At 39.8% G+C, this 24,465-nt stretch overlaps 1 protein-coding gene across 3 annotated transcripts in view; it reads left to right on the top strand.

Annotated features, from left to right (window-relative positions):
- The window catches only part of ZNF608 (zinc finger protein 608), an 87,716-nt gene that overhangs the window by 54,207 nt on the left and 9,044 nt on the right, over nt 1-24,465 (top strand). For all 3 annotated transcript variants that reach the window (XM_074570281.1, XM_074570284.1, XM_074570282.1), the window contains exon 4: nt 24,037-24,124. In XM_074570281.1, the coding sequence (XP_074426382.1) occupies nt 24,037-24,124 (88 nt within the window). The remainder of the gene's footprint in view (nt 1-24,036; nt 24,125-24,465) is intronic.

The following is a 24,465-nucleotide window of genomic DNA, read 5'->3' on the forward strand; positions in this document are numbered from 1 at the left end:
AATGACAGAAATTTGAACTGCAGTTCAGTACACTTTTATTTGTTTGCCTTTGCCACTCAAAATTCTACCCAAATTTCATAATTCTACCCAAATGAGACTTTTAATGCTATTTGACCTTAAGCTATTTTGTATTTGAAATTAACAAGGCATTCAAATTTGCAAAATCTGTATTAACAACTAAGTGGGAGTTGATCACAACTTGTAAATCTTAAATTTAATGTTCCACACGGGGGAAGATGAACAATACAACTCACATTTCACCCTTGGTCTGTCTGCCCTTCACTTCTTGCTACTCCCTGCACCTCCACACCAGAACAACCTGCAAGAAAAGAGTTACTTAAGCATTTATTAATTGTGGTATTGATGATGACATCGCCACTAATTACACGCCAAGAGAGCTACATTTAACAGTAAAAAATGCTAGGGATTTAAGCACATGATTGACAGCCTGGGTCATAGTTCTTTTTTGTAGCTTTTTCCCTGGAAATTTAAAGAACTCGGATTCTCACTGTTCAGCATTTGAATCTTCGAGATCAAAAGGCCTTGCCTTCAAAGAGTTTCATGTTGTTATTTAAATGGTAATTGGCTCTATCCTTAGTTTGAGCATTTTAACTTTAGTAGGTTTGGGATTTTCGTTATTTTCAGTTCTGTGCTTCTAATGGAGGAGGTGATTTGGGGAATGACAAAGATTAATTGCAAATTTGGAAGCTAGTTCCTAGTGACAAGAGTTGATAACTTTTGTGAAGGCACATATGCTATTTGAGCAACATGTGTTCCATAATGAATGATTTTGCTGTTGTAATAATCTGTCTCTTTTTTACTGGTGACTTTTACATCTGGAGTAGTTCCTCACTGACAGGTGAACGTTTCTGTATAGTATGAACTGTGAAGTAGACCTAAGTTACAGGATTTGTTAAACTACTTGCCTGCAAACTTTCAGTTCGATACAGTACTCTCTGGAGGGAAGATCGTGGCCATGAACCCCTGATCTCGAGGGAGGCAGTGCTTGAAAGTAGTAATCTTTGGTGAATACTTTCTACTGTGTCTGCAGTACTTTCTGGTGTAGAAAAAGTTATGGTCCCCTGGTGTTTTTTGGAGACAGAACCAACATTTTGCTTTAATTTCTGTTCACTCCTTGCTGAATTGGACATCAGTTCCCCTCCTGTACAGTCTGTTATCATTAGCTGTCAATGTGATGAAGAAACATGAAAACTGATATTGTTGTTATCCAGGAAAGACTAAAATACTTTCACAAACAAGCGTATCACTATATGATACTGCTACTATTGAAGTAAGAAAACTGCTCTTGAAGAGCATGATGAGACATGATTGTGTTTCCTGTGCTTGGTGACTTGGTTTTCATTCTGCTGGGGGGAGGAGAAAAAAAGTCCAGAAGACCTTCAGGTATAATTACCACTAAGCGGCTAAGCTGCATTCAGGATTAAAATGCCTTTGTGCTAAACATTAAGTGAGAACCTGCAAGTCTGGGTAAGAGAAACAAGCAGATGAATGTGGCAGTTTTTTAAAAGGCGACAATTCAGTTTGTATGTGTTAGGGAAAGAAGCATCTGAGGGGTCTGCAGAGGTGTCTTTGTATTGGTGATGTAGCACAAAGGACTGCATTAAGAACCACTGGTGTTTTCTAATAACGTTAGAAGTATCTTGCCATTCACATGTTCATTTTCTACCGGCTTTAGACCACCCAACATCACATCTAACCTGCAGCCTTTTTTTCCTGCAGTCTCTTTCCTCCCTTCCCCCAAACGTATGGTGCATGTGTATTCATGTTTTTGCTTTCTGTTCACGGAGGTATCCAGCTGGGAAAATATAATGTGTACAATACTCTCTGCCTTCAACTGACATTTCTCATAAATTGCAATAGAAACACTGCTATCAGCAGCTTAATAGCAGGTAGAATACAGCTCTACATATCAAGTCTCAGCAGGACACAGAAACTATGGTTACCAAATTTCCAAAGAGAAAGGGTTGGGAGGGAAAGTTTTTATATAAGAATAACTGGGGAGGGGGGGAGGTGAGAAACATTTAAAATGGATTCATTGAAAGCTGCCTTTTTGAAAAAAAAGGCTTATAGGGGCTGACTCAGTGGCTTCAGCATTCGCTTTTTGCTGAATTGTTGTTTTAGAAGACCTCACAAGAGGTTTCTATTATAAGCAGTGCAAAAAAAGCAGTGAAACAGTCTTTCCTCTTTGGTCCTTAAAAAAACCAACCTACCCTCCACACCCATTCCTTGAAATAATTTTTGAAAAATACGTAATGCTTAACTGCTGCTATAGTATAAGGTGTTTATGACAGAAAGTCTGGGTCAGCCACAGTGCATGTATGCAGGAAATACAGGTTTGGTGGAAATAGACTAGTAAATAGCATTATCTTCCTAATCACAGGATTTAATAAGTTTCCATTTTGCCCCCAGCTCTATTTAAACTCAAATCTTGACTGAATAAGGTCAGCGTAAGTTAGAAAATATATCACAATACTTAAATAAATTAATTGATTTAGGATTTTGTTTGTTTGTTTGTTCTTTGGGGTATTTTTGTTTGGTTGGTTTGTTTTGGTTTTTGTTTGGTTGGTCTGGGGAGAGTATAAGACAGATGAGATCTTGTTTGTCACAGGTTGGTCTGTTCTTTGTGATCATGGCAGAAAGGACAGGAAATAATGATCCTAAGTTGTGTCAAGAGAAATTCAAGTGAGATGTTAGAAGAAAAGCATTTCTAACAGCAAGGATAATGAGGCTATGAAGTAGATTGTCTAGCAGCTTGTGGAATCTTCCATTAGAGGAAAATCTATGCAAACTTTTTTTCAGGATAGACACTGATACTGCTTCAGAAGTAGGGGAGGGGGACTAGACAACTTCGCAAGGTCCTCGCAACTCTATAGTTTGGTGTTTCTTAAGACCAGGATAGTTCATAATTGATTTGGTTGTGTTTTTTTATTTCTCACAGAGGGATTTCCTAGGAAATTAGGACACAGTGTGTCACCTTTATTTTTTTTATATTTAAAATTAGTTGAACAGCATGAGTGAAATATTTTAAAATGTCAGTAAAAAGGAAATTGTGTTGCCTAAACTGGGGCTATATATAAATTATAGCAGACAGCTATTAATCAAGGGCTCATGGGAACCAAATATGGAACAGAGAACAAGTCTCTTATGGCCAGCCTGGTAATGAAGAGACCAACTGTTATATCTATACAGCAGAAGGAAAAAGGCGGAGAGTGTGCAGGTACTCTTTGCTGGAAAGTTATCCCTGTGCTTGGCTTAAGCTTTAATTTTTCATACCAATACCTAGCTAGTAAATATCTCATAATTTTGAAGGACACTTCACCAGTAACCTTTGCTTTTCTGTAATATAATCTTTTAAAGCTGTCTTCTGAGGAATGAGGGAAGGCAGTGTTATAAACATAGTACAGCATATTGAGATCCAAGAATACCGTTGAGTCTGAGTGAGGCACATAAATAACACTAATCTTCCTTCTGTGAGGACAGCTGTTGGTTTCAGTTTGGAGAGTAATAAAGATATACTGCTCTTCTCCTTCAGTTTTTCAGACTATTTTCAATGGAATATTTTTCCAGCAGTAAATATGTATTAGCGTTTTTGTTTGTTTCTTTGAAGGGTATTGGTTGTACGCTGAGTTTTGCTTGGAGAGAAGAAAAAAAAAATCTCTTCAAGGCTCAAAGATACAGCTAGGTATATTTTATTTATGGCATCTCTAAGACAGTTGGCAGCTGGCCATAAAGAGACTGAATTTCCCTCTTAGTCTTTCCACTTTTCTCATTCTTTCCTCATTATTTCCTATGACCTATCAGTAACAGTATTTAAGAATTTCCTAGTTCTGTGTTGTTTTCCATCTAGCTGACTTTCCTGTGACAGAGAAACAGTAATAGTGAGCTTTACCAACAGTGTTTTTCTTGATTCATCATTCGTTTTTTTCTGCAGCCTTCCTTTGCACTACTGAAGTTTTGTGAAGTCTAAGGAGCTCATTTGAATTTGTTAGTTGTCCGGCCATATAGTTTTGCCAAAGAACAGTCTTTGCCCATTTGGTTATCTAACCATGAACCTTTTTGCCAGTGAGCGACTGGCTTGCAAATACATTACATTTCTCTCTGTCTCAAATGTCTAAAAGAAAGAAGATGTTTTTTCATGGACAACACGAGAAAACCCCCACACTCTTCTAAAAGTATTTTATGTAGATAGTTTACTAATCTCCCATTGAGAAGGTCTTGGAGAAAAGAGATCTTCAGCCAATAACAATCTAACTTTGATTGTGCCTGCTACATTCTCTGGACAGGACAGATGAGATGGTAGAATGAGAAAAATAAGCTTAAAGCATTTTTATCTAGACACAAATTCATCCTTTATGTCTGCAGCGACTATCATTGTGAGTATCTGAAATCCAGAGCAATTTGGGAGGTTCTGTATGCAGTGCCTTTGCTTTCAAAAACAGAGACCAAAATTGACTCTAGTCTTTTTGGAAGCATTCTGCCTTCACTGCTAAGGGACTGTTAATTATGTAGATGGGGAATCCCCGGAAAGAAGAAATTATCTTTCTACTCTCTGAATGTTTCTGATAGTCTCCTGTCAGGTAGAGCCTCCTATCCATGGATGTTTACAGGCTCCTTTTAAGCAATTCCCAAATGTACTCAAGTGGATATATTTAACCTCTAAAGACAGACATATCAGACACAAATACAGCTTTTAATTTTTCTAAAACAGTGGGTGATGTTCTATGAAATTTGAAAATACTTCAGATGAACTCAAAGGCTACCATTTTGCATGGAATAATTTCTGAACTACCTTAGAGGATAGCTACTGAAAGAATCACCTGCAGTCTTTTGGTTTAAGGATGTTTTACCTCCACTTCCCAGTTTTTCAAGTTTACCAGATTTGCCTTTTGCCATTTGTCATCTGAAATACTGAGTTGTGTCTTTGCAGTAGTCTATAGGTGATTAAACATAATAGAAAATTTTCTTTTCAGAAAAAACAGAAACTTCTTGAAAGGAATGGTTGTTAAATTCATCACTGTATAGGAAATATAAATTGTTTCATGACTGTGCTTATTCCTTCTGGATGCTATCAGTGTAAACAAAATTTCTATATTAATAGTCTTTATGAACTCTTTGCTCAAGTTAGCATTTCTGATAGACCAAATGCAGATTTTGGTGTCCTTGGAAATAGTCACTAAGCAGTTTTATCAAGAGAGGAAAAAAGGTCCTTTTCAGAGGAGAGAAGCAAAAAGTAAAATGAGTCTGCAAAATCTAAGGAGAGTTAAACGCGTCTGTTGGGCAACAGGGAATCTTCGCCCAAGACATTTTTCTATAGGGTCACTTGAGTTTTCAAAACCTTCAAATGAAAGGTAAATGTAGCAGCTTTCTACCAGCCTACCAGTCCTGTCAGCTGGAAAGAGACCACAAAAATCCAATGTAGGTTTCCTTTGGTGCTGCTCTTTTGGAATCTGATTCAGTTCACCAAGCAGCCTTTTTATCTGCCTATCCCCAAAAGGTTTCCTAATAAAAAGAGGTTGTTTCTGATTGTGCGTAGTGCATTGGACTCTGCATAGAAAAAGAACACTTCTCATAAATAAGATACTAACTAGGTCTGGGCTGTCAGTAATACGGTGAAGGGGAAAAAAAAACCCCTAAGATCTACAAATGTGTTCCATGGACGTTCATTAAAAACCTAGTTTAGTCAACTTTTTACTCAACTTTTTTTGAGTAGTTGGAAGCTATTTTAGGTGGTTTCAGGTCTTTATTAAGAAGAACGTATCAGTTCCTGTTATTAAATCTGCAGTCGTCAAATCTCTGCTGGTGGTCTTTGTTTCAAAAGCAAGGTGTCCCCTTTTTAGGACTTTTCATAAGTCATCTTAATATTTCTTTCTCAAAATTACGTTTGCAGAAGCTCTTCAAACAGAACAGGAAAAGTCTTCCAGGAGAAAACATCCCCTTACCAGTGGAAAAAGTCCTCCTTTTGTTCACTTACCAAAAGAGGCAGAAAGACCTCCATGTTCTTGTGTCCCTTAACAGTTAAAGCAAATGCATGGTCATATTGTGATCTCTAGTACTCTATTCTGCCTCTGTCACAGAGGAGGGTCCACAAGAAAAAACCCAGCCTCTGTAATCTAAGTAACTAATTGACTAAAATACCCAAAGATCATAGGATGGTTTGGGTTGTAAGGGAGCTTAAAGATCATCTAGTTCCAACCCCCTGCCCTGGGCAGGGACACCTTCCATTAGATGAGGTTACTCAAAGCTCCATCCAGCCTGGCCTTGAACACTTCAGGGATGGGGCATCCATAGCTTCTCTGAGCAACCTCTTCAAATGTCTAACCACCCTCATCATAAAACAAAGTCTTTCTTATTTCCAGTCTAAGTCTACCCTCTTTCAGTTTAAAACCGTTACCCCTTGTCCCATCATTACACTCCCTGATAAAGAGTCCCTCCCCATCCTTCCTGTAGGTCCCCTTCAGGTACTGGAAAGCTGCTATAAGGTCTCCCCGGAGCCTTCTCTTCTCCAGGCTGAACAACCCCAACTGTCTCAGCCTGTCCTCATAGCAGAGGTGCTCCAGCCTCTGATCGTCTTTGTGGCCCTCCTCTGGACTCACTTCAACAGGTCCCTGTTCTTCTTATGTTGGGGGCCCAAGAGCTGCGTGCAGTACTCCACGTGGGGTCTCACCAGAGCGGAGTAAGATCATTGGCAGAACCTCTGAACACAGTGAAACCATGAGGAAAAGGTGCCACAGCCTTGGCTGCCTTCTGGGTGAGGAGAGAGGCTTCTGCCAAAGATTTGAGAAAGGCAGCCAACTGTCATTCCTTTCACACCTTCCTGAAGTGTTACAAACTTCTTGTTGTGGCATCTGTTGTTACTGCATTTGGTTGTCTACTTCTGAAAGATGTGGTCCCTCACAGGAACCCATGGATGGAGACATATGGAGGTCTGACCTTTTCCCTGTTGGCACCCTTTCTCTGTCATTGCTGCCTTCTTTTCATGATGAAATGCCCTGATTCTGTGTGATTCTACTCCATCCTTTCCTCTAAGCAGCCTTAATCTGCTGGTGAATGTGGCATAGAAAGTGTAAGGGAGAGAAAAATACAGTATTGTTTTTGCTAATTACTTTTGTGGCTTCAGGTGGGCACCTTCAGGCGATCTTGTATCCTGAAACAAAAGACTCCTCTTGATATAAGTCAGGTAGGTGAGTTAAAAGATGATAACAAGTATACAAATAGAGTGGAGGACCAAGAGCAAGGGTCTTTCCATGCAGTTGTTTCCCAGCCTACAGAAAGGTGAATATCCACCCCAGTGAACCCCCACAATCTCCAGGGCTATAACGAAAAATGCATTGACTATATGGAACCGCATTCCCACGTTAGGACTGAGGGAGCTAGGTTTTACATGGGTTTGATACATCTCGCTGGTGTTTCCCAAAAGAGGAGGTCCATATGAGGTATGTAGATTATTCCATGTAGTATAATGATGGCATCATTTCATTTGCTTCCTTCCTGACAGAAGCCATTAGCTGTAGTGGATTAGCTGCTGCCTGAGCGGAAGTTGTTCTGACAAAGATGATCATGTAAGGACTGAGCTGTAGTTTTATATTAGGAGAGAGATGTCAGGAAATTAATGCATTGGAGGATTTGAAGAGAAAGAACAAAACACTCCCAGAAGCCTTGCTTTTGTGGCCTGTCAGAAGCAGCTTTCTTCATATGGTCAGAGAGAATGTAAATGACAATAAAAGATGCAGTGAAGAGTTGTACTTGCCTAAATATTACACATAAAGTCTTTATCAGACTTTTTTCTGCTCCTGCTGTTGCAGGCATATATTTTCAGATGTTCAGGACATTTTCCCCTCCCTCCATTGTGCTCCTATTCAGAGGCTGCAGAAACTTAAATTAGCTGCCATTTTCATATCATAAATAGGGGATTAAGGGTTGTACTAGGATGATGTGGTAACAGTTACCCCAGTTCAGACATGCCGTTTCTTTGGTATGTTTTCCCATCAGTTACGCTATATTACTAAGCACAACTCACAATGTAGGTGGTGATCGAGTTCACAAACACTATCATCACAAAGATGGGAAATTAAAATGCGCCTTGCCAGACGTTATAAAGAAATGGCAGGTGAGGAGCGGAAATCAGAATTAGGCTCTCGGGGCTTTTGGTCAGCACACGGTGCCCTTTGCAGCACCACGAGCCTGCGTAACAGAATGAAGGGAAGAATTTTCCCCATTAATTCATGTGACAAGGAAGTGAAACAAACCACACAGCTTGTACTACACAGTTTTTATTGCTTCATAAATTTTATTGAGATAGAAATTAACCAGTTTCCTCTGTGTTTTAAACAGTCAGTTTGTGTTTATTGACACAGGGGAAGCTCATCTGTGTTCAAGAATAGATCTGTTTTCTGTTAGAAAAGGCTGCACTTCAGAGATATTTTTAATGCTATCATGTATTAACTTGATACACCATGCTTAAGAATCTGTGGTTTAGGATTTCTTAGTTTAACAACAACAGTTTTTCTACCTGATTGGTTTTGTGATAAGCCGTGAAGTATCAAGAAAGAGGTATCAAGTTATAAGAAAACCACTGTGAGATGCAGCAGACGTGCCAAAGTCAAGAAATGTTTTTATGTATTTCCAAAAACTTTTCAGCACTGCATCCACATTAGGGCTGCTGCCATGTTTGCTAAGCATTTGAAGGATGTTTTCCTGCTCATTTAGGGAGGAACATAAGCATGGGCGTGTTACATTGTGGCAAACATATTCAGGAATGTCTTTCATTTAAGCTGTATTATTCATTAAGAGTTTTAAGCTGCCCTAAAACATATGGAACATACACAGCTTTATTTGGGTGCTTGAATACAGACAGGACCGTTTTTGAAATGGAAGTTTAATGATCTGTGACTATCTGAAAACTGAAAATGTATAGGCAGAGCCCTTGAAACGTCACCCATTTTTTTCTCTATTTTTACAATAATGATTTTACAAGACGGGATTTGCATCTCTGAGCAATGAGTTAAATACTTCCAAATCTCCTTGAAATCAATTTTGTGTGATCGCGCATGCAGATTGAAAACCATGACTTCGAGATTTACGTTCTGTGAATAAAATTTACGTTCCCTGAAAAGCAAAGAAGGCTGTCATTTCATGCTTCCTAACCTTCATTGTCTATCTCCCTTTGGTACACACAAGCCCAGCGCGCCTGCGCACAGTCTAGAGGAACAGCTTTCTGCTCTGTCGAGTCCGTTTTATAAAAGCCCTGTTTTCTTTATTGCCTTTATCTATTACATCTGTAAAATTTATTTAAGCAATGACAAATTTCTCTTTCGGGCCTGGAGTCTAAAAGAATAACTACTGTTAGGCTATCGGTAAAAGATTTGTTGGATATGACTGTTCATTAAATTGCAAGGGTCTGTGGGTGAGGCTGACTGAAGCTGCTGTGAGTAGGTGGGTTATGGGCTGTATTTAGTGAATATACATCATCAGAGAGACAAATGTGCTTCAGCAGCCTCTTGTTTTGTTCAACTAAAATGGGTGTTGATTTTGGAAAGCTCAGCAAAATCACTGTCGTTTTTCTAAATCAGATATCATTCATCCTACAGAGCACCCATGAAAAGCAGCATTTAGGTTAAATATAGCAGCATTACTTCTCAGCTTTGGAAGTTGACAAGAATAGCATTACATTTATTTCCCTTTAAAAAAAATGCTCAAGCCGAATGCAGCGCCTGTGAGTGAGAGCTAATTGACAGCACTATAAACAGGAATCCTTGTACACTGCAAGTGTACAGCCCAGGGTGCTGCAGGGCTTACCTTTTCACACTGCTTTGCCAGTTTTTCTCAGCCACATTTTATGTCCCTGTAGGGACAAGAAATTTAACGTTGCGTGCTTTGTTGCTATTTTTAAGAAAGGAAATAAGAGAATATTCATAAGGGCAAAAACTTGAGTTACTAATACTGTGACTGTTTGATCCACAGTAGCTACATAAATAAATTGAAAGGCCTGCTGTATTTTTAATTTTTATTATGCTCCAGCACTACCAGTGCTTACTGCTCTGTTTATTCAGGTGTCCACCTAAATAACTGTGAAACTTCATCTTCAGCAGAATCTGAAAACAAGCAGTTTGATGGACTGCAAATCATGAGTTCTCATTCTTCAGGGTGTAAATATGCTTTCAGCTCAAAGCCAGGGAGGGAAGAAGCTTTTAGTCTGCACTTGATCTCCTCTGGTTTTGTATGAAAAGCCACATTGGACTGAATGACAGCTGAAAAGGCAAGCTGCTGTATCAGGGGATTTAGCAGAAGGAAGCTGCTGTTCTTTCAGCCAGCACCTTCCCAGAAAGCTCTCCAAATCTCTTACCAGCTCAGTCCAATTGCGAAGTCGTTGCACTAACAAATATGCGGATGAAACAGTTTAATTGAAAGTACCTCTGTCTTAGTACTGATATTCAGGTTTAAGAAAGTAAATAAATATTCACTTATGGCTATTGATTTCTAGGCTGCAATTTAAAATGGGATTATCCTTTCCTAAAAGCTGAAGTTGTAATGGCAGAATCATCTAAAGCTACAGCTAAGTTAATTAAAAAGAAAACAAAAAAAGAAAGAAAGAAAAAGACCCACTCTCTTCCTTCTTTCTTCAATATCCAGGGGAAACTGATCTCTGGAGTTACTGCAGTTGGTTTGTGCTAGTTGATCTCAAGTTCCATTTCTATCAAAACGAGTCCTTAAAAAACTGCTTTCTTTCCTTTTGTTCTGGTTTTAACTTTGATAAATAAATAAATAAATAAAAGACATAGAAGAATTTCCCAACTGTAAAACCTAGTCGTGCCATGCAATGTTGAACTTCTTACAAAAAAAAAAAAGGGTTTTGTGCATTTGGTGACAGCACATTATGAGTACGTAAATGACCTGTTGGTGGTGGTAGTAAGATTTATGCATGCAACTGAATTGATACACAGTTGTTTAAAAATAATAGTAATAATTGAGGCTGAATGTTTTCAAAGACAAGTCAGTATTCGTCCATGTCAGACATGTAGAAGTCCCACTTAAATGCTCTTCAGACCTGAGGAGAACGCTAGGGAAAAATAATGACATCATCATTAGTTCTGAAAGTGTTTTCCCATTTTGAGCCCAATGTGATGTTGATCTTGAAATACTATAGAGTGACTAAAGAAGAACATATCTGTTTGTCCATAGTTAGCATAGCACAATTCCACAAGGGATGTTTTTAATCAAATCTGGTTTGGTCACTGGCTTTCTATTACACAAGTTATATTACAGAACATACCAACATTCGTATGACAGTTCTGCGTGACTGAAAGGTTGTTGTTCTTGGTGTGCATAAAATGATCTTAGGAAATCTTTCTTAGTATGTAAAGATGACGAGTCTAGCTGTTTGAATGTTACTCCTTTCTTTGATACAAGTATGTGTCTAAGGGCTGATCTTTGTTACTGATGATTATTAGCAATTAGGAATGTGTTACTTCCAGGGAAGAGGCTTTTGGACCATTGTTGTACAGCTCAGAGTCAATAAACTCTGAGCTGCTCATAATGCCTTTCTTTCTTATTGAAGCCTTGGACTTGCCCTAACTTCATCAGAGCAGTGGAAAAAAGAATAATGTGAACAATAGGAGCCGTGGAGTTTGACTTGGGCCTAATGTGAGGAGGCTGTAAAAGCTGTCAGGGAGCTTGATTGATGGGCTCTCGGGCTGCAGTCCTCAGTGCAAAGCAATAATGTTCCTGCCTCTTGTGAGAGGGCTGGATGTGCCACCTGGGGTCAGAGCTTATCAGCCTCAGGGGCCAACATTTCAGATGAGGCCAAAGTGCAGTCAATAATTTATACAGAAATTTGTGTGTAGATTCTGGAGTAAAGCAAGCTTTATCTTGATATTGTTTGTCTGACCAAGGGAAGAATTAAGTCATGTCTGAAAGCTCAGCCTCCTTTTTTTTCTTTCGGTGACATGGGAAAACAGTCTCCTAATATTGAAATATGTGTTTGTGTCATCGTGTTGGTTGTACTTTAATGAGGGAGGGCATGCTTATGATGATCCTTTGAGGGATGTTTCATTGCCAAAAGAAATGTAGAGATTTTTAACAGACTATATTAGAAATCCTAAGACTTTACTTATATTTTATGCAACACTGTTCTTGGTGTCTAAATAGTTTTGTTGTTAAACCTACGAGGGTCAAAGGTTGATCAGCTCTAGCGTGCGAAAAAGCCATAAGAAGCTGTAGTAGCAGCATAGATCACAGCAGGTCAGGGAAAACTAGCCAGGCTCTTATTAATAAGTGGAGAAATTGGGACAGCCTGCACAAAGGACACTTAGAGGAAAATTGTCCAACCAGTAGCTGGCAAGAGGAGAGAAACCTAGCAGACAGTGTACTGATCGCTAGTGGGAAATCACTTTGCTGGTAGCGTGCCTTTGCATTGTACCAGTATTGACAAACAGCTGGAATAAGCCAACTGGTTAATGAGATGTTTTACTAAGTTTACCCAATTGGGATGTAATTTAAAACAGAGGAAAGAAAATAACAATGAACTATTCCACAGAACTCTTGACACCTATTGAAGTTGATTAGTTGATAAGTAGCTGACTTTTGTTCTGTCCCAGCAAAATGACTGCTTTGCTTCAGTAGATGCTAACAAAAGCCCTTCTACCTTTCTTCTGCTCAGGAACACTGTTAGTTGTAGTTCATTAGGCTTGTTCACAAAGCAGAACTGGTATCTTAAGTGTGCTACTGAAATTATTGTAACTGTTCTGGGCATCTTTTTCCCCACTACAATGCAAGGATTTTATAATAGGAAGGACAGCACTGCCTGCTATTTTTTAAGGAAAAGGACTGGTTTATGGTGTAAGAGCTGTAAAAATTATGTAGCATTTAGCCTTGGCAATGGATAATATTTGGTTTGTGTTTTTCAAATGTAGAAGGTGAAGTTTCAAGCATAGTTTTGTTTTTAATCTGTTAATCTATACAATGTTACTGCCAGTCCTAAACTGAAGCAATTTTCTAGGAAGAAGACCCTCAGATGCCTAAGGTTCTTGATCTGCCTTTCCTAAAAAGAGGAAAAAGGCGAATGGTGGGCCTCACAATACTGTACTTAATTGATTCCTTTTCAGTGCATAGGTGGGAAATAGGTAGAAGAGACAGAACTCCTCATTTACAGTTGCAGTATTCATAGGACTCTAATGTACATCCCATGCTTGACTAGACACCCCTTCTAGCTTTATGTATTTTACTGTGGTGTTTCATGGTAGAGTATTACTGTATTAAGATCTTTAAATAGAGTTTACCTCCACAAACGTACAAGAAGTGTCTCTGCAAGTCCGACAAACTGAATGAAAGAAGAGGTACTTGTCTCCTATTAGCTGTAGAAAGAAATCCTGAGGGAGTTCTGCAAGAGAAAATCCCCAACGTTTTTTCCCCCTCTCCTTTGTCTTGGATGTGTCTGTCTCAGGTGTTTACTTACCCTTTTCCCAGGCTGAGGACAATGAAGTCTTCATGAAATCAGTGAAGCTTAATGCAGAGAGAGAGAGAGAGATGTAAAATGCAGTTCAGTAGATTCCAGTGTTTTCAGCTACTGCTTTAAATTGCTATTTTAAATTCCAGTGAGTGGAATAATAGAGAAGTTATCGTGTCTAGTAACTGCAGTTGGCTTTTGTAAAGAATGGCTTGTTAGGAGGCTTTATGATTTACTGAGGCCACAGCTGGCTGCCAGCAGAGCTACAGGAATGTGTTCTCTCTTGGGCCTGGTAGCTAGAGATGAAAAGGATCCAAAGCTGGCACAAAAGCAAATAAATGCTTTGACTTTAAATAAAGCATCATAATTTATAAGAGGCTCTGCTTCTCAATCCCAATGAGGTACATGGATCAGCAGCAGCTCTTTGAGATTGAGCAGAATTGTCTGCCTGGCTCGACTGCAATTCTGGTATCTGCAGTCTACAGATTCGGAATCATTTTCATGGTTTGGGCTTGGAATTGGTTTTTTTATCCATGCTGTTTCTTTTCCACAAATTCTGTCTCTTCTGTCTTGCATTCCTTTATGTTTCATTAGCTGCTCTACTGTTTGATAAATAATTGTACCACTGTTTGCACCTGGCAGCTCTTTATCATGGTGTAGAGCACTGGGGAACTAATCACCAAAGACACCTGAAGGTTTATGGGTGCATTTTGTCATCTGTTATTTGCTTGGTTTTTACTCTCCAAGTAAATTGTTCCTACAGTAGCAGATCAGAGCTGGGACATGAACTTCTATTGAGATGCCCTAATATTCACCTTAGGAAGAGAAATAAAAACGTGTGAGCTCCTTAAGAGGTTTGTTTTTTTTTTGATAGACAGATATACATGCACATAAATTCAGGCCAGCTTCCCTATTTCTGCAGCTGTTTCTCAACAGTCTGCTGATGAAAACAGTATTTTTGTGGTCTGGTGTCTGAGATGAAGAATAGAAATGAGGCAGATGATTATTAAAGGAACTCCTGAATGCATGTCAGGGTAAGAAAAAATGGTTTTCCCTTTTTGGTCTTACTTCTCATATTTAAACGGTAGTGCTTTTCCCTGTGCTCCAGTCTAGTTTTGGTTTACTGTTTACTTGCTTTTAAAAGCAAAAGAGTTTGGGAGAGAAATAACTAGCTGAAGAGATCCTGTAATTAATATAAACTGCAGGAAGCGAGTGTGACAGATGAGTTGAAAAGCGCTATGTTCTGTTGCTTATCTCAAGTGACATATGGTCCTAGAGTACAAGCAAAGGCAGTGGGTTGTGGGGCTTCTTTTTCTTTCACTCTAGTAGGAGGCAGAACAGTGTCCGTGTGTTCCACAGGGCACCAACATAGAACCTGAAATAACACTTCTTGAGAAGCGAGTGGGAAATTTGAGGGATTAGAGAACAGCATTTCCTTCTAAATTTGAGACTATGTGACAAGTTTCAATGTCAGGCTATGTGAATCACAGTTATGATTACTGAAGTAAAAGAGAAAAAAAATCTGCTAGAAACAAAATACTTTATTTCTGAAACAGATCTGATTTTCTTCAGAACACACAGATGTTAAATGATTTTCAACTTGCATTTTTAGTGTCAGCTGAAATAAAGTAAGACTGCAGTTTTATTCTCAAGCTTCAGTAGAACAGTGAAGCGGTTCAGTTACTCTGGCCAAAGAAAAGGTAAGGTTTGTACAAAAACAAATCTTTAGTTGTACTCCGGAGGTCAGAAACCTATGGTTAGTTTATAATAACATTAATTGCACATTTTCCTGTAAACACTGCAAACATGTGGTCTGACTTTCAAGAGGTGTAACAGCAATTTATCCAAAAGCTTTCCTAGTCCTGCCAAAATATAATCACTTTGATATAAATCTGACAGGAAAAAATTATGTTGGTCACTGTGGCTTCATAGTTTTCAAAATCACCATTCCAAGTAGCTTGTATTTTAGTAGAACTATTCAGTTGTGGATAAACCTACGAGGCATTTGAGACCCACTCTGATGTACTTTCTGGGGTATTACCCAGTTTTCATTGAGTCTTTTATTGCTCTTTTAATGAGTGTAAAAGTTATCCTTGTATTTCATTAGGACTGTTTGTTTTTCTTTCAGCTCTCCATTTGCATTTAGATCTTGCTTATTGGTTATTTGTTAAGCAGACTGTCTTTAGAAGAAACACACACTGATAGATTATAGTGGCATTGTTATTATAACTGATAAGGGACATAAGCTCTTTGATTAGATGCTTTCCTGTTTTCCAGAGCCAACCTGCCCTTAGCATTTTAGTCATAGCTTTGTTCAGAGGCACAACCACTTCAGCTCACCCTCAGCAACAAGTCTTCCTAACATGCTGTTTTGTTTTATACTAAAGCTGGAAAAGCATAATATTACTAGGGAGGCAAGAAAAAGAAAAGAAACGAGAGCTTCTTTCAGCTGACCATTCAGCTGAATATTGACCAACTGTCTTCATGAGAAAGAAATAGATGGTGGTGAATAAGCCAGAGTCTAGTTTTCCAAGAAGGTCAATGATTTTCCCAAATCAATACAGCTCATCAGGCTTCAGAACAAAGGCTGCGGGAGATGTGACAGTGATGGAAGTGGCTGTGTGTTCTTTTGTGTATTAAGCACATGGGCTCATGGGGAAACAGGCCTTCTTCAGTTATTTCAGTGTTTATTCTTCTATATGCTCTGGGATAAACCTCTAGATTAAGAAAATATATTACAGTTATTATTAGGTGGGATGAAGAAGTGTCTCCTTGATGGCCCAACTCCATGGCTACAAGAGGTACTTCTCACTGTATAATTGCTGCTTCTTTTCTGAATGCAAATGGGAGTATGTAATGCAAGTCCATGCAATATATGTTTTGTTTGTATATCATTGAAGGTATAACACAGCTTTTTCAAGATAGGGTGGTGGTTGCTACTCTAAATATATTGTACTGATGGCTTCATAATGAAGGGGGAAAGAAAGGGCATGCCATTTGAACAAAATATCCATGAAATCTAGGTTGATGTTACTCAGAACTTACTGGAAATCACATGGATATGAACTAAGTTTATTATGCTGTTGAAGAAGCTGCCGTAGTTTCTGTGGCTAGAGTAATGCCAACCTCCTTTAGCCACCAGCAGGGCAACATTAACTAAAATAGCAGGTTTTAGCCTCTTGGCCCTTTAACCTTTAAGCTTACTCTGCTTTCATAAAGTACTAAATTAACACCACAGCTAAGCGTCTCAAAGGTTTATGACTGTACCAGCAGTATTTCATTATGTTTCTTTTCCTTGATGCTATCCAGTCTTCTCAGCTTCACTGCTATACAGTATTTGTTCAGATCAAGTCTGGTGTCCAGGATGACTAATTGCAGATCTGCACTCCAGATGGTTTGATTACAGGATGTGGTTAAAGTGACTTTTCAAACATTCAGCACAGCAGCAGGGTGCTTTAAAAAAAAAAAAAAAGCCCCAAACCCCCCCAAAAAAACCCACCAACAAAGCCAAAAAACCCCCACCAGTCTCACATTTCCAGGCCACCTGACAGTCATTACATTCTCAGGCTTGCTGATGTTGATGTCTGTTACATGTGCACCTGCTGTAGATGTAGTTAAGTTCTTGTGCCATGCTAGACAGAGAGTGTGATTAAAGTAGTAAATAAATTGTATGTCTACCAGATCAGTATTCAGTGTAGAAGACTTGACTTTATATGTAGAATGTTTACTGTTAATTTTAGATTATTTTCTTGATGGAAGCAATCAGGGAGAAATAAGCCATTTGCATTGCAAGTCTAATATAAACATTGTTCTGTGTTTTTTATGCTTGGATGAATTGCAGGTGTATATGTTGATCTGGGATTGATGATGATGTGGTGGATGTTCTGAGGCAAATGAGTTATACTGTTCTTACTAAACGAATGGCAATGAAAAAGCTTGAGATAATCCTAAGATTATAGAGTTTCATCTTGCGGTTTTTTGCACTTCATATACTTTAGTTATTGTTAGAACAGTGATGTCAAATAGATATACATGGGATTAAAAAATTTGCAGTGCCAGATGCAGACTAAAATGTGTTTAATCCATGGTGGCAGTGTACTCACTGATGACAGATATGCCACAGTTTGGCTATCCCAGGCATGTCTGGATTATTTGTACTTGGCAAGGCTGGAACCAAAGGCAAATGGAATTCAGTTTGCAAACAAATTTGTGGACTCATTGATCATAAAGATATGAGGAATTGATTTTGCTGTAATGTTATGTCAAGTGATGATGTGATGCCTTCTCAATGCTGAGAATTGCACCTCAACTTTGAAGAGCTCCTATGCCACAGGAATATTGCGACAAGAATTTGTCATATTTGTTTTAAGAAGTAATCTTAAAAAATTACTACAAAGCAGAGTATATTTTGGTAGATCGTCCTCTGTCATCAGCAAAAGTTGTCTTAAAATGATACTCAGAATAGTAAAGGCAGTGGGCAGAACAGTTAACCGAATGGGAATTTTGAGCAAGTAGGACTCCACTTATGTTAAAGTATAAGTGAATTATGTGACCTTTTAAACATAAGGGACTTTTGGTGACTGAAAAGCAAACAAACGGTTCCTAGTTTTGGAATATCATTTAATTGTTCTTCAACAAATCAGTTACAGAATTGTTCAGAAAGACTTCATGCAGATCTGCTTTCTCCAGAGTTTGGCAGATACTTTTGGCCAGATTCTCTGCTAAGAGCAGAGGGAACAGCTCCTTTTACAAAAATGAAGGCATACCTGTTCACCCATTCAAATAACTGGTCTTTTGAGTTTTCTGGGAAAATAATCAACTTGAACTAAAACAGAATTTTGTAGCAGTTACTGTGATGTGAACACAAAAGCAGCCTATGCTGTAAACATTAAGTCAGGCTTTCCAGTCTGATTAATTGAGTAATGTCTACTTATATTGGAATTTGAATGTATTTGTTTTCTAAAGGCAGTATTTTCAAAAACTGGGGCCTGCATTTAAGATATGAATGTGATAATTTCATTCCTAACCACATGACCTCATTTTCAAAGTTTTGAATACAAAGCATAAAAATCCTTGGTTTATGTTCATTGCGGAAAACAGAGTCAAGAAAGCAAAAGAATTAGTATCTGTTTAAGACTAGATCCTTCAGTCTTTTGTTCTGTACATGATGGACCATCTGCAAGAGTGTATCTGGTTAGATTTGAGTAGATCCTTACAAGCTGGATGTGGCTGCTAGAAGCGCAGTGTCAAGGTAGTCAACATTGAGTGGTACCCTGGCTTGGTTCTGAAGATGCCTTGCAATTGTGAAGTTTTTACGTCAAAATAACACGTGCATTTGTTAGGCTGACTTTAAAAGAGCATGGCTCTTTTTTCAAGTAGTGAACAAGAAATTTAGATAGTTCCTTTCCAATTTGCAATGACATATTTCATTCTATAAATGTAGTTAACAGCCAATTTTAGTTCTCGTCTTCCTTATGCAGTCACTGAGAAGAAAGAAGGGAAAGAGCACAGATACATTGCATCCACAGAACTCATAAAATGTACTTCATTCTGTAGATTTCTGAAAATGATTTTATTACAGATCACATTTGTGACGTGACCTTTCATTCTATAATAAAAACCAAGTACAAATTGTCACAGTTATTTTGTACAGACTATTACATTATATCTATCAGAACTGCATATGTAAAATGGTTTTGTGCTCCTCTAGGCATGCGTTAGCTTTTCCTATCTGTTGTTGGGTAATTTTTGCCATAAACTTGTGGTTATGAATGTGACAAGTAAAGAAAAAAGCTCACAATGGTACATGCACTGTGAAGGAAAACATGAACACACAGATTTTTTTCTTGCTCCGAACAGACTAATGAAATTCCCCTTGGTGTTAAATGAGGGACTTCTATTGACAGTAGTGGGCACTTGGTAACATCCTGTGTGCACCTTTGCTGTACGTTAAGGCTTTTGTGTGTGATTAAAGCTAATGATGGATTTCGGCAGAAAAGGTACTGACTAGTGTAGGTGAACTGTAACACTTAGAGGAAACATGACCCCATTTTCCTGTGTTAGACACCATCTCGTAATTCCTACACATAACACATTCATCACTTACTCTGTCTTCTCCTGAATGATAAAGAGTAGCATGGGCAGTAATTTTTGAAATTTTCATTTTCTTATTCTTGGCTGCTTTAATTTAGGGTATTTCACACTGAAGATTGTGGAAGATATTGCTAATTTCAGATATACTGTAACTGTGAATAGTTATGTAGTTTGCAAATGGAATGATAAACCAAATTAAAACAAAACATTTACACCCTCATTTTGGGACAAGTTTATTACATCCAAATGTTGTGAACTGTGTTCTGGTAATTGGTGAAACTCTTTGAGTTGACACCCTTACTCAGTGGAAGAAACATTTGCATGTAGTCTAAACATATTCACTACTGTATGATCCAACCTCACAAGAACAGGATTAGATATTTGGCCAGGTTTCCTGAATTAGAATCTTAGAGGCCCGACACCCTCAGGTACACAGCATTGCAAGCATTTGAATTCATCTCCCATTCTTCAGTAATGGTTACTTTAAATAGTTCGGCCTCTTGGGCTTTTTTTTTAAGGTGAAAATACATCTCTGTATTCAGACAGTATGAAACCTGTGAGTTCCGTAGACTGTCTTTGCATTTTCACTCTTGTCCAGGCACTGCTAAACAAATGATTTTTACATTATGTGTAGTCTAATGTAATGGGAAGTCTTATTACAGGGACTTCTTATGACTTGGCACAGCCCCAGTGAGGTTTGATCCTGTATGTTGTATGTTACTTACTTCATAAGATGGAGGGAGGATGTGGAGAGCTATGTCCCATCACACGCACACTCCAAAGAGGAGCTGGAACAACTTAGAGAAGGGTTAGTGCATCTGTGACTGCATGCCCAGTGTACTCGGATGCAATACTCGGAACTGAACTGAAGGCTGCTGTGGTACTATTTGTGTCCCGCCTCTGAGACAGTGCAGAGAAGTCATAGAATCATAGAATAGTTTGACTTGGAAGGGACCTTAAAGATCATGTAGTTCCAACCCCCCTGCCCTGGGCAGGGACACCCCCCACTAGACCAGGCTGCTCAAAGCCCCGTCCAGCCTGGCCTTGAACACCTCCAGGGATGGGGCATCCACAACTTCTCTGGGCAACCTGTTCCGGTGTCCCAGCAGAGGTTCTTGTTTTGAGCTTGAAGTCTGTGCCAGGACAAGTATTTTGGATCAAAGAAACCTGTAACAGTACACCCTGACTGGGTGCAGCGACAATAATCCTTTCTCTTCAGTAGTGCATCTAGTGTATAATGTAGACTACTTACCTTTCTCATCTCCAGTTTCATTTTCCAGTGCTTTGGTCTAATAAACCTCCAGTTGCATGTTTCTTTAGGGGTCAGCCCTACCTCCCGTGTTACTTACATTCTCTTGACCCATTTCTATGGTAATCTTAGAAGATTAAATGAGCTACCTTCACTGCTGGTTCTGTGGAATCTTACCTGTGGCTGAGTAATGTGCGGTTCATTAGGGAAAGGAAATTTATTCCTTGCCACAGTTATTCTAACACAGCATGGAGATTAATCTTCCCTCCTACTTACATACTGGGGCCTTTGCTAAGACTAACAAACTTAATGAGATGCTAAATGTAACTGACTTTAAGGGAGGAACTTACTTGTGTTTGCTTTTGAAGTATTGACTTTCTTACACTGGAAGGTCATTTGAATGTCTTCTAAGAATTACTGAAATGTGTATTGATTTCAGGGGTTTTTATTATTATACCTACTCCGTGCCTGCTACTTCACCCTCTTTTCTATTAATAGGTAGCAGACTAACCCTAGGTCTGTTATATAAATTAATAAATAAATAAACCGCACAAAGAGACAGGCAAGACTAGAAGTATTGAGGAAGATGGAGCCTTCTTTAGGAATACACCTCGATTTAAAAAAAAAAAAAAACAACAACAAAAAAAAACAAACAACCGAACAACAAACCCTAACAATTACATTTTAACAAACGGATAAAGGTGAACTAGCTGCTAGCTGGGGCAAAGTAAATGGCAGAGTTAATTCTCCTGTAATACTCCGTGGGAAGTCAGGAAGCCCTCCCTGCTTGGAACGCTTAGGAGGAGATTGGACAGACACTGGTCCGTGGGCAGGAGGGAGCAGTTGTGCTGCTGCAGGGAGATGGGCTGCACAATGTAGCAGAAATTAGCGATGGCCATTTTCACTAGGAGCATTTATGGAGCTGCAGCCAACAAGCTGCTAAGGTGGAAGGAAAGCATCAAGGTTACCAGAGAAATCTCTAGTGGGCAAGTGGCAGATGGGGCATAGCCTGGAGTTGCTTCTTGCGAGAAACCCGCTTTCCACCACCCTGTGGTTCTGCTGGTGTGTTCTCCGCCTCACACCTGGGCAGGAGCAGAGGTCTCCAGGCATGCCGCGATGGCAGCACAGGACGAGAACGGCACGGCACCTGCCGCCCCGCAGGCTCCCCGCCGCTCCGGTGCTATGGAACCCCCGCTCCCCTCCTGGGCGGGGGGACGCTTCCCGCCGGGCCTCCCTCGGCCGCAGGCGCCCTTTTCCGGCCGTCGGTCTTCTCCGCCCGCATGCCTTTGCCCGCCTAACGCCCCACCGCCGCCGCCCAGGCCCAGGAGGCGGCAGAGAGTGCGCGGCGCTGCTGCCCCGCGGCCGGCAGAGCCCCGCACCGCCCCCTGCCCTGTCCGCCCCGCCCCGCTCGGCCTCTGCCACCAATGGGCTGGCGGTGGCGGCTGCCAATCAGGAGAAGGACCAATAGCGACGGGGGCCGGGGCGCCCCTCGGGGTTGGCGGTGGCAGAGGCCCCTGAGGGCAGGCGGGCGGGAGCGGGGCCGGGCCCGGCGGCAGCTCCGGGCAGCGCCCAGCCGCCTTCTCCCGCGGCGAGGGTAAAATGTATGTTGTTTTTTTCCGTGCTGCCAAGTTTGCGTAGGTCATAAAAATCCGGCATAGCGGTTTAACTTTGGTCCTTGTAGGTGTTTGGAGCCCGACTCTTACCCTGGCTGGGAGGGCCATTCGTCTTCCCTCCTTCAGACCCGTCCACCCCAGCGTAGGAAATTCTGGTCACCGTAGTATAACGGCAGCTTAAAACCATATGGGGAATAATTTTCAAATCTGCTACAGAGAATTTTCAAGGAAATCCCTTCTTCCTTGGTACCTCCGCTAACAACACTTCAAATGCTTCCCGCTGTTAAAAGGCCCCTGAGGAAATAAGCGGCTGGTTGCATGTTTACTTTACCTTGGTGCAGCAGAGAGGGATGGCTTTTAGTGCAGAATTAGAAATGGCACTGGTAAGACAAAGCAAAAAGGCTGGCTGGAAACGTTCTGGCGCAATGCCATTATTATATCCGTTACAGAAACGCTGCAGCTAGAACAAGGGAAGTGTAGAGGAAAAACAAGTCAGAAGGCTGGCAGCTGTGAGTTACTGTCTTCACGCCTCTCATAAATCAGAAACATTTTGCATTGTGCCTTTCTTTGCTAGGTAAAATGTATTTTTCATTTCAGTGTACGTTCTAATGAGAAGACATGGCTATAGACATAATACTACCTTGTGTTTATCTGTGGAAGTTAATGAATTAAAGGTGCCATTATGCTGGCTAGACCATAAACATGATGATAGATTATGTGAAGAAGTGTTTGAGGGCAACCTGAAAACATTTGGATGACATCCCCCACATTTGTTTTATTGTTACTTAGGATATCCTTGCCATGCACGTATTTGCAGGGATAATTTGAATAAACGTGAATTAGAAGTCTGCTTCAGGTGTGCTGACAAATTTACATTTAATAAAAGTCATAGGTGGAAAAGCAATTAAACAACAGTGCATTTTTCAAAGAATCCCTCTTCCCAAGTATCTATATTGTGATTCCTCTTAGCTTTGCTGTGTGGTTGCAATTTCTTGTCTAGTACCTCACTTTCCACAGAAGAAAAAGCAAGGCAAATACTACACATCTCCACCTATATCTGCTGAACGAAACTTGCAATGCATACATGTGTGTGTGTGTTTGTGTGTTTGGATATATGCAATTCCAAATAAATAGAAGCATCATTATCATATTGTTCAAAGCAAAGGAGATTCTTCTCAGTCACCTACTGATTTAAACACTGTAACTGGTGTTTAGTTTATGCTGGCTGGCTGCCAAGCGAAAGCAATTATGTGCAATAATAGCAAAATTAAGAGGTGAGTGTTGCTGTTTTACAGCAGGACATGGCAAAACCCATTTCCTTCTGTCAGCTGTATCTTGATTACACACACAGTCACACAGGCACACTCTCTTACAGACATACACATGCGCACACACACTCTTGTTCTTTGTCGTTTTCTGTTTTTCCTGTGGGTTTTAACTTGAGGTCACTGAAACCAGAAAAGAGGAAGAGTACAGACCACAGCATTTGAAAGCAAATGAGAATAAAGGTCTCACTTTGTGGGGAAGGAAAGAAAAAAATGAAAAAAGAGCAAAACAAAAAGCCTACCCCAATTATTGTTCTGACTGTGATAATACTTTGTTTTTTCTCCCACTGGCAGGTGTCCTAGTGGTAAATGTTACATGGAGGAACAAGACTTATGTAGGAACACTGCTGGACTGCACAAAGCATGACTGGGCCCCTCCTAGGTAGGCAATCATTCTGAGTCTGTTTTTTCTCTGCTGTATTTTCACCCCTAATCTCTTGTCAAGAGACCGTGCAGAGATTAATAAAAAACAACTGGTTATAATTGAAAACGTGCACCAGTGAAACAAGTAATTCTCAGTTCCACACTGAAATGCGGGGTGGGTGTTTTTATTTCTTTTTGTTTCATGTTTTTGAGAGGAAAGGGGAAATACATGCGACTCAATCAGAGAACAGCTAATTTAAAAATGCATTCTGTAAGTTTGGAAATTTTTTCTCTAAATTGTTCTAATTAGGTGGTCTTGTTCTTACCGTTTTTGTCCTTTGTTAATGACTTTCCGTTGGA

The sequence above is a fragment of the Larus michahellis genome, chromosome Z (genome assembly GCF_964199755.1).
Source record: "Larus michahellis chromosome Z, bLarMic1.1, whole genome shotgun sequence".
NCBI classification, from domain to species: domain Eukaryota; kingdom Metazoa; phylum Chordata; class Aves; order Charadriiformes; family Laridae; genus Larus; species Larus michahellis.